General features: G+C 38.0%; 1 protein-coding gene across 1 annotated transcript in view; it reads right to left on the minus strand.

The window, feature by feature from the left end:
- Positions 1-14,877, minus strand: part of Clasp1 (cytoplasmic linker associated protein 1) — a 269,130-nt gene that overhangs the window by 114,800 nt on the left and 139,453 nt on the right. Inside the window, exons 9-11 of the mRNA XM_040294156.2 lie at positions 4,606-4,758; positions 1,966-2,039; positions 360-452 (exon numbers count right to left, since the gene is read on the minus strand). Coding sequence (XP_040150090.1) covers positions 360-452; positions 1,966-2,039; positions 4,606-4,758 — 320 coding nt within the window. The remainder of the gene's footprint in view (positions 1-359; positions 453-1,965; positions 2,040-4,605; positions 4,759-14,877) is intronic.

Raw genomic sequence — 14,877 nt, forward strand, 5'->3', positions numbered from 1 at the left:
AGAAAGAAAAGAATACTGAGGGCCATATACTGAAAGTGTCACTAAAAAGCCAGTTTACTGGCCAACAAGCAGAGAATTAAATGTTGACTAAGGCAGAGGTGGAGGCAGTCTGCAGACATTCCATAGGCAGGTCTGTGGTAAGAGAACAGCAAATGCATGATGGTGTAAGCTGGTGTGTTTTAAAAATAGAAGCCTAAGTGAGGAACTCTATTAAAAAGTTCAAGTGAAAATATGGCATCTATATTTAAAATACCTACTATTTAAAAATTCACCTAAGCTATTCTCCAAACTCATATCAAATTTTTAAGATATTGAAAGGAATCTAAAGAAAAGGTAACCACATGAAGTCAATGGCTTACAGCATTTACTCTCTGCTCCCAATCATGTTTGTCATCAGATAATATTTCCCTAATTTTGTTTATGGATTCTTCAAGATCACGGCTGGAATAAATCTGCAAGTAAAATTAATTCACAATTAATATAAGATAATTTACAGAAGAGAGATTATTTCTTAATTATGTGAAGTCACAGGCATGTAGCAAGTAGAGTAAAAATAAATTAATTCATTTATATTAAGTACCAATGAGACAGTATCTATGCAAAATTGTCCGAATGAGTTTTTTTTTCCCAACTGAGAATGTGTACTGACTAGATCTGCTGCCATGTGTCAATAACCTTGATGAAACACTCCCTTACTCTAAATGTAACAGAAGATCTCATGTACAAAAGAGAAAGAAACCTACAAGAGAAACAGTGACACATGAGTCACTTATTACTCATGTTATTGCTTTAAACATCACATTACACCTGTAATTTTAAACACTTTCATATCTACTTCCTCATTTATCCCCAGTCTTACTATAAGACAGGTAGGGTACCATCAACCAAAAATGCTGAGAGGGTCAAGTACTGCAGGATGAACCTGAGCTCGATACCTGCTGTAAGCACAGGTGGATTATCAGGTGGCAGGGAAAGCTGTTAGGCAGTAACTGCTACAGAAATCCAGAGCACACTTAAAGTAGACTGAGAAAGCATTATCAGTCCTCCAGTCAATGATGGTAGATACTGAAGCACAAAGAAGTTTAAAAAATGTTTGACTGTATCCCAAATTTTACAAATACTTTAATACATCTGTTAGGTAGTTAAGTGAAGCATCAAAGACAGTATAAATTAGGCTTTTATTTAACCATTCAATAGCTTTTCAGATACTAAATTCCTCAAGTTTATATTTTTTCTAAAACAGATCCCCAAATAAACATGCTTGTTTATTTATTTATTTTTTAACCTCGCCAACAAACAAAACACTAGAAGAACCAACTTCTTTCTTATTTTTAATGAAAGATCATTTTGGGCCTTGACTTGCGCTACATTTCAGTCATTTAAAAGGCTCCAACATTTTCTAATCTGCACCTCAGATCCCAGAGCTAAAACGAACAAACCCAGTAAAGAATTCAGCATCTGGCAGTGCTATGGTCTGGATTAGTATTGCTGATAGGTCCATGTCTTAAAGGTCTGGTCCCCAGAGGTGTGCCACTGGGAGGTCCTGGAACTTTGGGAGGTGGGGCCTAGGGGAGGGCCTTGCCTCTCTGAGTGGAGACCCTCTGAAGGCAATTATAAGAGGTAACTATGATAGAAGCCTGGGTCTGGCTCCACCCAATCCTCTCTCTGTTCCTGGGTCAACATGTAATCACTTGCCTGCTCTCACTGTCTCTGGCCATCCACCATAAAGTAATGCAGTCATGGTTTTTGGCCCTCTCTGAGCCTTTACTACACTACACTACACTCTTTGGACTTTGAACCTCTAAGATAGTGAGCTAAATAAACCTTTTCTCTTTGTATAAAGAGAAAGTTGCCACAGGAATTTGTTGTAGTAACATAAAGCTGACTAATACAGGCATACTTTAAAGGTGAGATGTGAAGAACATTTCTACCCTGTTTTTAATCCTACCAAGTATCTTTACTCACCTGCACTACAGGTACATCATCAAATGCTTTAATAAAATCCTCTTCATCAACAGCACCGGCACCTTCCTTTGCAGCTGTTAAAAAAAAAAAAAAAAAGAGTAATTTTAAAAACAGAAATAATGTACAACAAACAATGTGTAAAATATACACTGGAGAAAGATGAAATATACATAACTAAAACTACATTTTTGAAGACTCAGAATGATGAGAGAATTTAGAAAAATATAGTAATTTTATAATACTATGTACATTCATTTAAGTGCACTTAGACTAAGCAGGGAAAGTTGCAGTTTAAAGTATTTAGATAATATATATTGCATTAATAAGGATTCCTTATAAACAGATATAATAGAAAATTCAATTTTTCAGGGAATAATAATTATTATTAATTATTATTATTAAATTATTATTATTATTATTAGTCCAGTATGATAAATTTGTGGACTATTCAAACAACATCTAAAGAATTGCAGTTTCATTCCAACTTTATATTAATCTCAAAATATTTCCATTCCCATAAACTTGTGATAATCACGCCAATTAATTTTAGCATATGTTATAAAGCCTCACCCTTATAAGCTGTTCTAAGATGCTTTGTGTACTTAAAAGTTAATTGTTACCGTCAGGAAAAAGTTATCTCTCTCTGCTAATGTGAACTTCACACATGAAAATTAGGTTATACTTTTATCAGTCTGCTTTTTCATAATAATGGTTTTGAAACTGGTGTCTAAGGTCTTTGAAACCCTTACTAATGATTTACACTGGAAAGTCTGACTGCTTTTCTAAGAGCTTCTTATCAAATATGCATCTGGCGTTTGGGGTCCTGACACTTCCTAGGCAGAAAAGGACTTTATAGATAATTCCAGGCAGTAAACTAGTATCCTCACTCTTACTGAAGAGTACTCACACTGCCTTGACAAATTCACTAGAAATGGATAGCAGCCACACCTCATGATGTGGCACTGTGTGTGCTCATTTCTATTCTAACACAAGGATTGGGACCCCACTGAACAGACAGATCCTGAGCGCCTCGCCTGCATCAGGCACAGTGCAGTGTACCCAAGCCGGGAAGAAGACTCAAAGACCAGTGCTGGTCTCTGAACCCAAAGAATCTGACAAACCAGAGCTAAACAGGAAAGTCACAACTGTGGGATTAAACAAAATGAAGAAAGGGTGAGAGTGGGGCTGTGGGGAATGCAGTCCTGCTGTCTCTGTGTAATTTACCCAGAAAAACTTCTAGAAGGGGTATAGGTAAGAGGAGGGAAGGAAAACTGGATTCTGATCATGCAGAAGTTTTCTAAGCTTTCTTTATTTAACTGATATTACCCAAGAACAGACCAAGAAAAAAGATTAGAAAGATGGTTCAGCTATTAGAAGGAATAAAGTTCTAATACCTGCTACAAGGTAGATGAAACATTAAAAATGTTACCTTTAAAATTTAATGGTAAGAGAATTTAATTTTATAGTAAGTGAATTTAAGCTCAATAACCAAAAATTAATTTTAAAAAATACACTTCCCAAATTAAAAGGAACTGGGAATAACAACATAAGAAACAAAGCAATGCTTCCTTTAGTCCCTACTTTGAATTTCACTTTCTGCTGGCAGGACAGCTCTGGCGGGAGTGGGAGCAGGGTGGCGCCAAGCTAACCTAGTCAACACACCCACAGAATGGAGCCAGTCCAGGAAAGGCCATCCAGAGGCAGCATCCTAAGGCTAATGCTTCCTAAAGCTTTCACCTAGTCCAGTCAGCTTTGGCAGTTTGGGACTGGTGGGATTCCTCCCTTGCACCACCACGGCTCAAAAGTCCGATGCCAAGGTTGAGCATGGTGTGAGCGGTGTAACTCAGTGACTTGGGAGGTCAAGGTAGGAGGTTCACAAGGGCCTGGCCGGCTTAGTAAGCTTAGCAAGATCCTGTCTCAAAATAAAATAAGAAGCTCTGGAATCTTGCTCAGTGGCAGAGGTCCATGGATTCAATTCCCAGACCTCAATGGAAAAAAAAAAAATAGCAGAGTTCTAAAAGCAGTGGCTTTGCAATTTTTAGAGGTAAAAAGGAAATTTGGATGTAAATCTAAAATGTGACAGCAAAATGGCAGTTGAGAATAACAACCGATCAGACAGTGTAGAGGGGAGGAGAGAGAAGGGATTTATGGAAGAAGACATTGTAAATACACTTTTAGAGCTTTAAAGACCTAATCTATCATTTATTTAATTCCATATCTATGCTGGTATTGCAAGCAATAATGCTACTTATAGAGAACAGAGTATATTTTAAAGACAGAAGGTCCAATCTCACTTCTGGATATTCTCAGTCTTGATAAAAAGAAATTGGCGAAAAAGTCTCATGTCAGTTTTAGGCAAGACTAGATCCAGATGATCTAATAATGCCTCAGGTATGCTCACCTCTATATTCACTTTGTCCTCCTATAGGCTCTGCCTCACCAGATTGTGGCAAAGATCCACACAGCACATTAAACTTAGATCCTACCAGTTTATCAGCATCAATAGCACAGTGTTAATTCAATTGAAGACAGAAAGCCATAATGTGCTATTCTCAGAGCCTAGAGTTCACTTCTGAGGGACACTGCAGGCAAGGACCATGCACAGCTGGCCCCATAACACCACATGGGATTTGGTCTTACCTGAAGACTTGGATCCAAGAGTGGATGACCCAAGCCGGCGGGTGGTTCCCATTCCAACGTTTCTCCGTGAGCTTGGAGGAGCTTTGGATGATGTAGAACTGGCAGAAGAAGGTCTATTACCATCCACGGAATCTTCATCATCAAAATTTTTATCTTAACAGTAAGCACAGAAGTCATTGTTTTAAAAAAGAGAGCACTTTCTTCACTTACACATAATATAGCCATCAGCCTTAGAGATGAATGGTTTGCCTGCTCCTTTGGAAATGGAGGTGTCTGTCAGGGTCTGGAAAGGCCTGGCAAGTCCAGAGTGCAGCAGCAAATATCATGTGTGCCTTCCCATATCTAGAACACCCTCCCACTCCCAGTTTGGAAAATATTTCAGACTACTCTTTATGCATTTTTAAATAAATTGAAAACACTATGTATCATTTAGAAATACTGGTGACTTCAAACCTGTCAATTTTTCCTTTGTGACAAAATACTTTTCATAGAACCATTTTAGTGGTTGTAAAGTACTTTGTAAATAGAAAATGCCATACTGAAACACACAATGTTAGACATTTGGGGTGTTCCTAATATCTTACCATTAAGAATAATACTTTAATTATAAATATCTTTCTACATGTATGTTTTGTTTTAATTTCAAACAATTCTAAGAAAGAAACCCTTAGAAGCAATACTGTAACAGTGATCCACTTTACGCTCTGAATATAGCTTTTGCTGTTCAGTCACTGAGACATATTTTTTAAATGGATGTTTCTTTCTCTTCCTCTCTCCCTACTCTTCCCTAATCTCTTCCCCACCCTAATATCAGGGAAAACATAATCACCTTTCTTCTACCTCCTAGGCAGAGTTATCTGTCCCTGAGTACACACCCACCAAAGAAATGAAGTAATTTATGAAGACTTTGGGGATGGCACCAGAAGATCTCAGAAATGACTATCTTCCAAATTAACAACTGAATCACAACTCCAACAGAGAACACATGGAATGTATAGCCTTTGAACCACCTCTTTAAAAAGTACCTTGTTCCACTTGATGGACAGAATCACAGCCTCTGGGACAGGAGTCCCCTGGCTTCTCCTTTCCTAACAAAGCAATAAACCTTGTTCCTTTTTCTGAGACCGTGTCCTCATTATTGGATTGGTATCAAGGACAAAAACCAATATAATAATACTATGGGGTCAAAAGTATAGAAGTATTTAATGTATATTGCCAAATTTGTCTTCAGATGGGTCATATAAATGTGTACATTTTCCTAGAAGGTCAACAAAATATCCATACAGCCATATCCTTGCCAACATTCAATGCTATCATTTTAAAACTTAAACCAACTGAATAGGCAAGGGAAAAAAAAAAGCCCCCTCTATATTACATATATTACATTTCTCTTTCAGTAAAGTTTTGGCGGGGTGGGGAGTACCAGGGATTGAACTCAGGGGCACTCAACCACTGAACCAAATCCACAAGCCTATTTTGTATTTTTTATTTAGGAATAGGGTCTCACTGAGTTGGTTAGCACCTCATTTGCTAAGGCTGGCTTTGAACTTGTGATCCTCCTGCCTCAGCCATTAGCAGCCACTGGCATTACAGGCATGAACCACCATGCCCAGCTTGAAGTTACATTTTTTGATAAATACATTAAAATTTTCTAAGCAGCAGTGGATCCAACCAATGCTCCTCAAGTTGTATTTAAAATTAAAAAGAAAAAGAAGAAAAACTGGAGGGTGGGGTCCTTAAAAATCAACATGTGTACAAATGACATTTTAATGATGGAGAATAAAAACTATCATGATGTTTATGTACCAAGTCCCCATGAGCTTATGTAGCAATTGTAAGTCATTTAGGAGGCTAAGTGAAATTGGAGTAATTAAAAACAGAAAAGAAAACTAAGAATATTTACAATAGATCTGAAGTAAATGAGTGTTAACCAAACAACAAAAACAGATAAAAATGGCATCCTTTTCTCTTCGCTGCTTCTTAGCTAAACTATCAAAAGCCAAGACTATGTTTACTCAAAAGCCCTGTGTGCCTTAAAACTCACCAACAATGAACTTCAAATTACTAGTTTATTCAACTCGAGGCGAGGGGAGACAATCCTTACAAAGTCATGCTTATGTAAACCAACTCCTTTCTCTGAGCTTCACATTTCCCAGATTGTCTCACCACGCTAAACTGTTTCAACAGGGTTCTTTCAATCCACACATCAACTTCTTACTGGTTCACGTGTACAGTTTCTATTAAACAGACTTCCATATGGAGTCAGAAACTGTAAAGCACATTCATAAATTCCTTCCCAAGAGGAAAATCTAGACCTAATATAAAGGATAAGTACAAGGCAAAAGAGAGATCAGCAGCTGAGCACTGCAAGCATTAGCAGTGACAAGGACTGATGGAAACCTATCTGTCCTCCTGGGAGCTCCTGAGCCTGAGCCTCTGTCATTATGGGAACACACTGAAGAACTGCTTTCTTTTTTTGCTTAGAACAGGAACAGATTCAGTCTGTAGGAAAGATTTAAAAATCAATGGGGGAGATGAAAACACTGTTATATTTCACTCCAAAATTTGTGTAAATTATGTTTGGTCTAGTCTTGTAACACACACAGACATACTATTTAGAACTGTGTTTAATTACTAAAAATAATTTTCAATGAACCAATTTTAATGAAATCCCTGGGATTTCTGCATGCAACAAGCAAGGATCAGATTTAACCTTTTCTAAGAAACCAGTCAGAATATATAAAACAAAAACTTTCAGATACCGGATATTAGGCAGTGCAGAACTATGATCCCCAGAACAGAAAGCAGCAAGGTGAGCTATACAATCAACTTATGACTGCACTTACAACGTGAAAAATACCCAGTAAAGTGTAAAGTGCACAATCGAGTATGAATATGTTCAAGCCCCAATTAGCCAGAAAGGAACATTTTCAGTGACTTATCCAAGGTATTTAATAGAGACCCCCAGAATCAGATCTTATATTGGAGTTGAGCTATTATTTTTGCAGTGAAGGATACACTAAACCTGCCCCTATGAGAGCTTAAAAACAGGCCTTAAGGTGATTAGACAGGTCTGCAAATAAATTTAACTGTTTTGCTAAAACAAAGCATCACATTCTTTAAAGGAATATAACAAAATTCCGAAATTCCAAAATGTAACATTCACAACATAAAACATCTAAACAAAAATTCCTAAACATGACAAGAGGCAGGAAAACATGATCCATAATCTGAGTAGGGGGATCAGAAAATAGTAACCAACTAAAAAATGACACAGATAAAAACATACATATTGCTCATATAATTATGCTCAATATTAAAGGAATACTGACACAATAAGAGAAAAAATTTCAAAAGGATGAAATGGAGCTTTAAACTTTTAAGAATATCAGAAATGAAAATTTAATTAAATGTGAAAAAAGTCAGAAGTTAACTCATAGAAACATAATTTATCCAAAATTAAGAACAGAAACAAAGCAGATGTAAAAGAATGAAAGGAATAAAGTCTCATAAGCCTGAAGGATATCAAGCTGCCTAACACAGATGACACTGTACTCCCAGCAAGATGGGGGGATGGGTTGTTGGGTAGGGCAGGAAAAGATTTAAGCAATGATAGCCAGTCAGATGTGGTGGTGCACATCTGTAATCACAGCCATTCAAGAGGCTGAGGCAAAAGGATCACAAGTTCAAGCCCAGCCTGTGCAACTCAGTGAGACCCTGTCTCAAATTAAAAATAAGAAAACAGGACTGGGGATGTAGCTCAGCAATGGAACACTCTGGGTTTAATCCCCAATATTGTGAAAGAGAGAGATGGGGAAGGAGAAGAAATGGTGGCCAAAACTTTTCCAAATTTATTGTAAACTATGAACCTACATACCCAAATAAAAACACCAAACAAAACATATACAAAGAAAAGCACATGGAGGTACCTCATCATCGAATTGCTTAAAACAAGTGAAAAGCAATTAGTGCGGAAAAAAGACACATTACATTTAGAATAACAAACAAAATGACATCAGACTCCATCAGAAACCCTTTAAGCCAGAAAACAATGGAATGACTTATGGAAAATAGTGAAAGAAAATTATTAGCTTAAAATTCTATAAACATTAAAATTATATTTTAAGAATAAAGGCAAAACAAAACAAACAATTTGCCACCAGCAGACCCACACTCCAAGAAATGTTACAGGACTATCTTCAGCCAAAAAGAAACACATACCAGTTGGAAACTCGGATTTACATGAAGAAATGAAGAATAGTAGAGATGGTAAATGTGAATTTATGTGAATAAATATAAGACTTTATCCTAATACCTTAATTATACTTTAATTGAAAGCTTCAAACAAAAATGAAACACCTGATGTTTATTTTTCATTCTTTTTATAGCCTCCTGTTCTGGGCAAATAAAATAAGCTGGTGGCCAGTGAAATTACAATGATGATATATATTGCTATGTACATATGTTACACACACAAAATAAAAAACTGACAGGGGAGCTAAGGTGTGCAGAAATGAAAGCGATTTTAAGCTAATCATCCTTGACCAAGACTGAAAATGCCACACTTCACTGAGAAGACACAACACTCAGGGCAACTCATGGAAATGCCTTCAGGGTGTTGTTGGCAAGGTTTTTAAAACTGAGCTCTGACAGTCCTACTTGGTCTTTTTACTTACCCTTTGGGAATGAATCTAACTAGCTCACTTTTCTGATTTCCTAAGCAGATTAGAAACAATTAATTATAGGGATAATGAAAAGGGGGTTGTAGGGGTTAAGCAAAGTGATGTTAGTAAGAAGTGACAGTTCAAAGTCTGGTAGTTAAACAAAAACTATGAAACACAAACACATATACAGAAAAACCTCTGCACCCAAACTATGTAAAATGCACAGACATTACAGGGATCAAATGACATCTATGTAACTGAGCTGCTCAACAGCAGGTACTGGTAGTAACCACCCAGGACCAGCATCGAAAGATTAGATTCTTTTTCATGCAATGTGTGTACTAATGAAGAGAGCAGCTCCTATTTCCTGCCTGTATTAGAAATTCAGGGAAACTTTCCAAATTAATAACTGGGCACACTGTTTAAATTTAGAGGTACTTCACCTGGAAAATGTCTGGAGGATGAAAGCCAATGGAACCTACAATATGAAAACTTAACTAACATACTGTGGAAAAGTAAGTTTAGTCTGTATTTCCCAGCTTTTGGGACACTCAGAAATTAAAGCAAATTAAAATGGAAGTTGGGCTGTAAGAAAGGTACCTAATTTCAGTTAGCTGGGAACTTCCTGTGTAGAATGGGCCATTCTTTAACTGGGCAATAAGCTGCATCTACAACTGGATGTGTTACAGAGCGGTCAACCCAGACGGGGAGGCTAACAGTCCCCAGTCCCAGGTTCTAACATATCTCAGCATTTCTCAATTAAATCTGTCCATACCAAGCTCTATTAGCCACTTAAATTTCCATTTCTTTAGGCTTTTCCAGTAAGCAGACATCTGTTAGTATACAGCTTCTCTTTAACTAAGACAAAAATGTGTGAAAATGAGTATTTTTAACTATGCAATCTTCTGCTGTTAAACTAGTTTAAAATTTTTCACACAATACAACAACATATGTTACACACAGAAAATTGTTTTACAGAAAGATAAGTTCTCTCTGAGCCCAGAGAAATCATTAATTCTATCTTCAGCCACCACTGCCTTCTGACTGACACTTCTCTTATCTGACAGTCTGGGGTGGAAATCTGGTGTAAACCAACTGCAGTCTCCAGTTCACAGTCACCTCCTTTAATCTTTTACTAAGCTCTAGTTCTTTACAGAACTAGAAGTTTCTACAGAATGACAGTGAAATTTTCATCCAGCTGCAAACACCCCACTCCTAGTGATCCAATTAAGTAGACACAGTGAAAGGGGAAGCAAAACCGAATGCCTTGATTAACAACTACTGATACGGAACAATCCGTGCAAGAAACACAAAGGCTGGAATACAAGCACAGTCATCTGTGGGACTTGTCCCTCAGGATCCCTTAGCAGAATCCATCTGCCTTGGAACTGAATTTTAATCAGGCTGGGTAGGGAAAGCCATAAAGCAACAAGCCATATAGATTTTATGGGCCAAAAAAAAATGATCTAAAGGACCATTATATACCATTGTGACTAGAGATCTGAGTAAGTGGGTGGCAGAGATGTGAATGTAAAGAAAGACTTCAAGTTGGTATCTGGAACTTGGATTTGCAAGCTCTAGATGATACTGTCCATTTGGAAAATTTAAACACTCATCTACAAGGACTCAAAGAAACTGCCAGTTCGGTGGTGCATGCCTGTAATCCCAGGGACCTGGAAGGCTGAGGCAGGAGCAAATTTGAGGCAAGCCTCAGCAACTTAAAATGCTGTCTCAAAAAATAAAAAGGAGTGGTAGAGCATTCCTGGATTTAATCCCCAGCATCAAAAATTTTAAAAAGAAACATCACAAAAACTAAGAAATGTCTATTCATTGCCCAACTGCGGGAAGGCCAGGACATAAGCCACAAAGCCTTTCCTTTCCTCTCTTTGCTTGAGGCAGACTTAGCCTGATGGAAGCCTCAGGGGGAGGAAATTCCTCATTCTCCAAAGCAAAGACAACTACCTCTGCTTCACTTTATCCAGGACACTTTGTGGACGCAGTTAAGATAATATTCCTGACAGGGTTTCAGATTCACCCACTCCCTGCTACTGAAATTCTCCAAGGGAGTAAAAAGTGAAGGAGCCTAGAAGCTAGAATATAATTAGCACTCCCAAGAAGAGGGTGCAGAGACACCATAATAAGCCCAGAGGGTGGCCGCTCTTCACAAACATCCCCTAATTTTTTTCCTTCCTGTTCTTTGCAAAAGCTGTTTCTGCTGAATCCAAGTCTTGTACCAGACATGATGTGTTCTGGAAAACACAAGCCTACTGTTAGCTCCCCTGAGAGGCGAGATCCTGCCCGGGTCTGTCCAAAAGGAGTCAACAATGCCTTTCTCTGCTACCTGTCACATATGTGCCATTTGTTGCACCCCACAATGAAATCAGTCATCTGCAGATATGGGCTATTTCTCTGTTCCTGGAGTGGGAGATACAACACACAGTAGGCATTCAAACATTGAATTCTGCCAGTCCATATGAAGAAAAACAAAGTCTGCAAATGAATGCAAACTTTTCTTCACATATCTTTTTTTAGGAGCTTTTATTTCTTTTTAAAACTGCATAAGGGTTCATTACATAATGTATTAACTTATTTTTCACTGCTATAATCAAGTACCTAATACTTAATAAGAAAGGGGTTTACGTAGCTCACAGTTTGGGAAGCTAAAAGTCCACAATCAGGTAGCCCCATCAACCTGGCCTCTGGTGAGGGCTGTGTCACATCCTGGTGGAGTGCATCCAAGAATGACCATATGGCGGGGCAGTAGCCAGGTTGGGAGGGACTGGTCTTTTGCTCTTTTTATAATAATCACTTTCTAGGAAAGTGCTGACTCTAAGACCAGCACTGTTTTCTTACCAGGACAGTGCCATCAATGACAAAATCATCTCCCACTAGACCCCACCTAGTAAAGGTTCCTCCATCTCTCACATCACCACACTGAGGACCAAGTTTTCAACACATAAACCCTTGGCAGGCACACTCAAACCACATTCAAATCAGAGCGTATGATAAAGTCAAAGATATAAAAGTATCTGAGGGCAAAACAAAAAAGTAGATAATTACAACCCAAAATAGTTTAAGTTCACTGATTTGTTACCAGAAAGAAATATATATTTATACTTATATTTATTCTGTATTTATTTTTATTCTGGTAGAATATGTACCCATTTTTAAATTAATTGTTGAAGTTCTGTGGTTAAGTAATTATAAGCTCCAAGAATTAAAATGCTAGCTATTTTATATGCATCTCTGGACTGTGGTGCACTCAAATATATCCATTTTATACACACATGCACACACAAAAAATGTTTTGCCCTTTATGAATATTTAGTAAATATTTTTCTGTATCAATATTTGTCTAATAAATTTTTAATAAAACTTATTACACTGTTCGCACACACCACTGTAATTGACACATTTAAGAGTAACAAGAGTTACATAGCCATGTACCAGGCCCTATGCTTGGTTTTGCATATTATGAATTAAATCCTCTTGATAACCCTAAGAGGGAAGAACTGTTCTACTCCAATCTTAAAGATCAAAACATATTTTAAAAATAAGACATTCAGAAACAATATACTCAAAGCTGTACTGCTATCAGGAAGATGGATGAAGCCAGGATTCAATCCAGAGTCATAACATCAACTGAAGACCACTGGGAAAAGGAATTTACACAAGATGGCCACTTACTTTGCGCTGGGCACAGTGCTAAGTGCTTTCTATCATCATTTTGCACAATCCTTATAGCAGATGGTTGCTTACTTATGGAAATTTTGTACTTAAGATAATTTCTTAGAATCATTAATGTCCCTTATGAATACAGATGAAATTCTTAACAAAATACTACTGTGATGTGATATGGTATGTATGCATTATGTATGTGTGTTTTATCCCACAACCCTTGTTATTTCCACAGTGAGCAGAACAATGTTGGAACACTTCAGGCCCCAGAGGAAGGCCTCAGAAAGCAAGATCTCTCTCCTTCTTGCTCTCTCACTTTCTCCTGCCCTCCTTCCACCTGTTCCATTTTCTCCCCAAGGAAGACCATGGAAACTAGGATTTCTCTTCCTCAAGGCAGTTCATAGAAAGTAAAAATAGACTCCATCTACCCCTGCCTCTCTGTCTTACACAAAAAGAAATTTTCCCTATCGTTCTGGCAGGTCATGCGATCTCCATTTCAGAAGTGGTCCTGGCTCATGCCATGAAGAAGGAATTCGACACAAAGGCCAAGACCCTCAACAGACTCTAAATAGACAGGCTTTCCCAGGTTCCTCACTCAGTCTACTAGCACGAGCTCATACTCTTTTGATCTATGATCACATCGTGACACGGCTATCCATGCTCTAATCTTGCCCGTGCAGGTCTCCATGAAATCACCAAAGGACGGTTTGGGATTTTCTGGCCAGCTGCACCTGTGGAGGCTTGTAGGAAGCTGCACCTGAATTTCAGGGGAACAGAAGCTCCAGAGCTCGGGATCCTTCCAGACTTTGCCCCATATAACTCTTCTCCTGACTGCTAATGTTTAGCCTTTAAAATATCCTTTATAATAAACCAATAAATATAAGTATAGTGTTTCTTCGCATTCTGGGAGCCACTCTAGCAAATGAACTGAACCTCAGGAGTGAGTTGTGAGAACCCAATTTGTAGCTGGTCAGTCAAAGTTTGGAGGCCTGGGCTTGTGACTGGGTCTGAAATGGTGGCAGTCCTGGGGACTGAGCCCTCATCCTATGGAAAAGGAAACTTGTGTTTTTGCTGCAGCCCAGCTTGCTTGTTGATGGGGAAAAAACCCCACAGTGTCTGTGGTCATCTCAGGGTCTTATGTAGTGTTAACTGTTCTGGTATAAGGGCAGAAGATAAAAACACACTTTGTTTTTCTTAAACACAACTGACAAACCAAACCAAGAAACATACAAACATAATTATCACCATGGCCAAGTGTGATTTACCCCAGGAATGCAATGTTGGTTTAGCATGCAGTATCAATTAATTTAGTATACTATATTAACATAACAAAAGACAAAAACAACACAACTTCTAAATGCAGCACAAGTATTTGACAACACACAAAACCCTTTCATGTTAAAAATGCAATAACCAAGAATTACAGGGAAATTTTCTCAACCTGATAAAGACCATGTGCAAATTGGCTTGGTGATGCACACCTGTAATCCCAGCAACTCAGGAGGCTTAGGCAGGAAGATTGCAAGTTCAAGGCCAGCCTCAGCAATTACAGAGACCCTGTCTCAAAATAAAAAATAAACTGCAGATGTAGCTCAATGGTAAAGCAATTTTCAATCCATAGTACTGGGTGGGGGTGGGGGGGCATCTACAAAAACATACCACCTGAACAATACTTAAGGGTGAAAGAATAGGTATTTTCCCCCTAAGACCAGAAACTAGGTAAGATATCCATTCTGTTTCTACTCTACATTGTACTAGAGGTTCTAGGCAGGACAATCAAATCAGAAGAAGAAAATGCATCCAGATTGGATAAGAAGAATAAAACCACCTCAATTCACAGATGACATGATCTTGTTATACAGAAAATGCTAAGGAATTCACTAGAAAAAACTGGAACCAATAGATGAGTTCAGTGAGATTGCAGAATATG

This window comes from Ictidomys tridecemlineatus, chromosome 7, assembly GCF_052094955.1.
Source record: "Ictidomys tridecemlineatus isolate mIctTri1 chromosome 7, mIctTri1.hap1, whole genome shotgun sequence".
In the NCBI taxonomy this organism is placed as follows: domain Eukaryota; kingdom Metazoa; phylum Chordata; class Mammalia; order Rodentia; family Sciuridae; genus Ictidomys; species Ictidomys tridecemlineatus.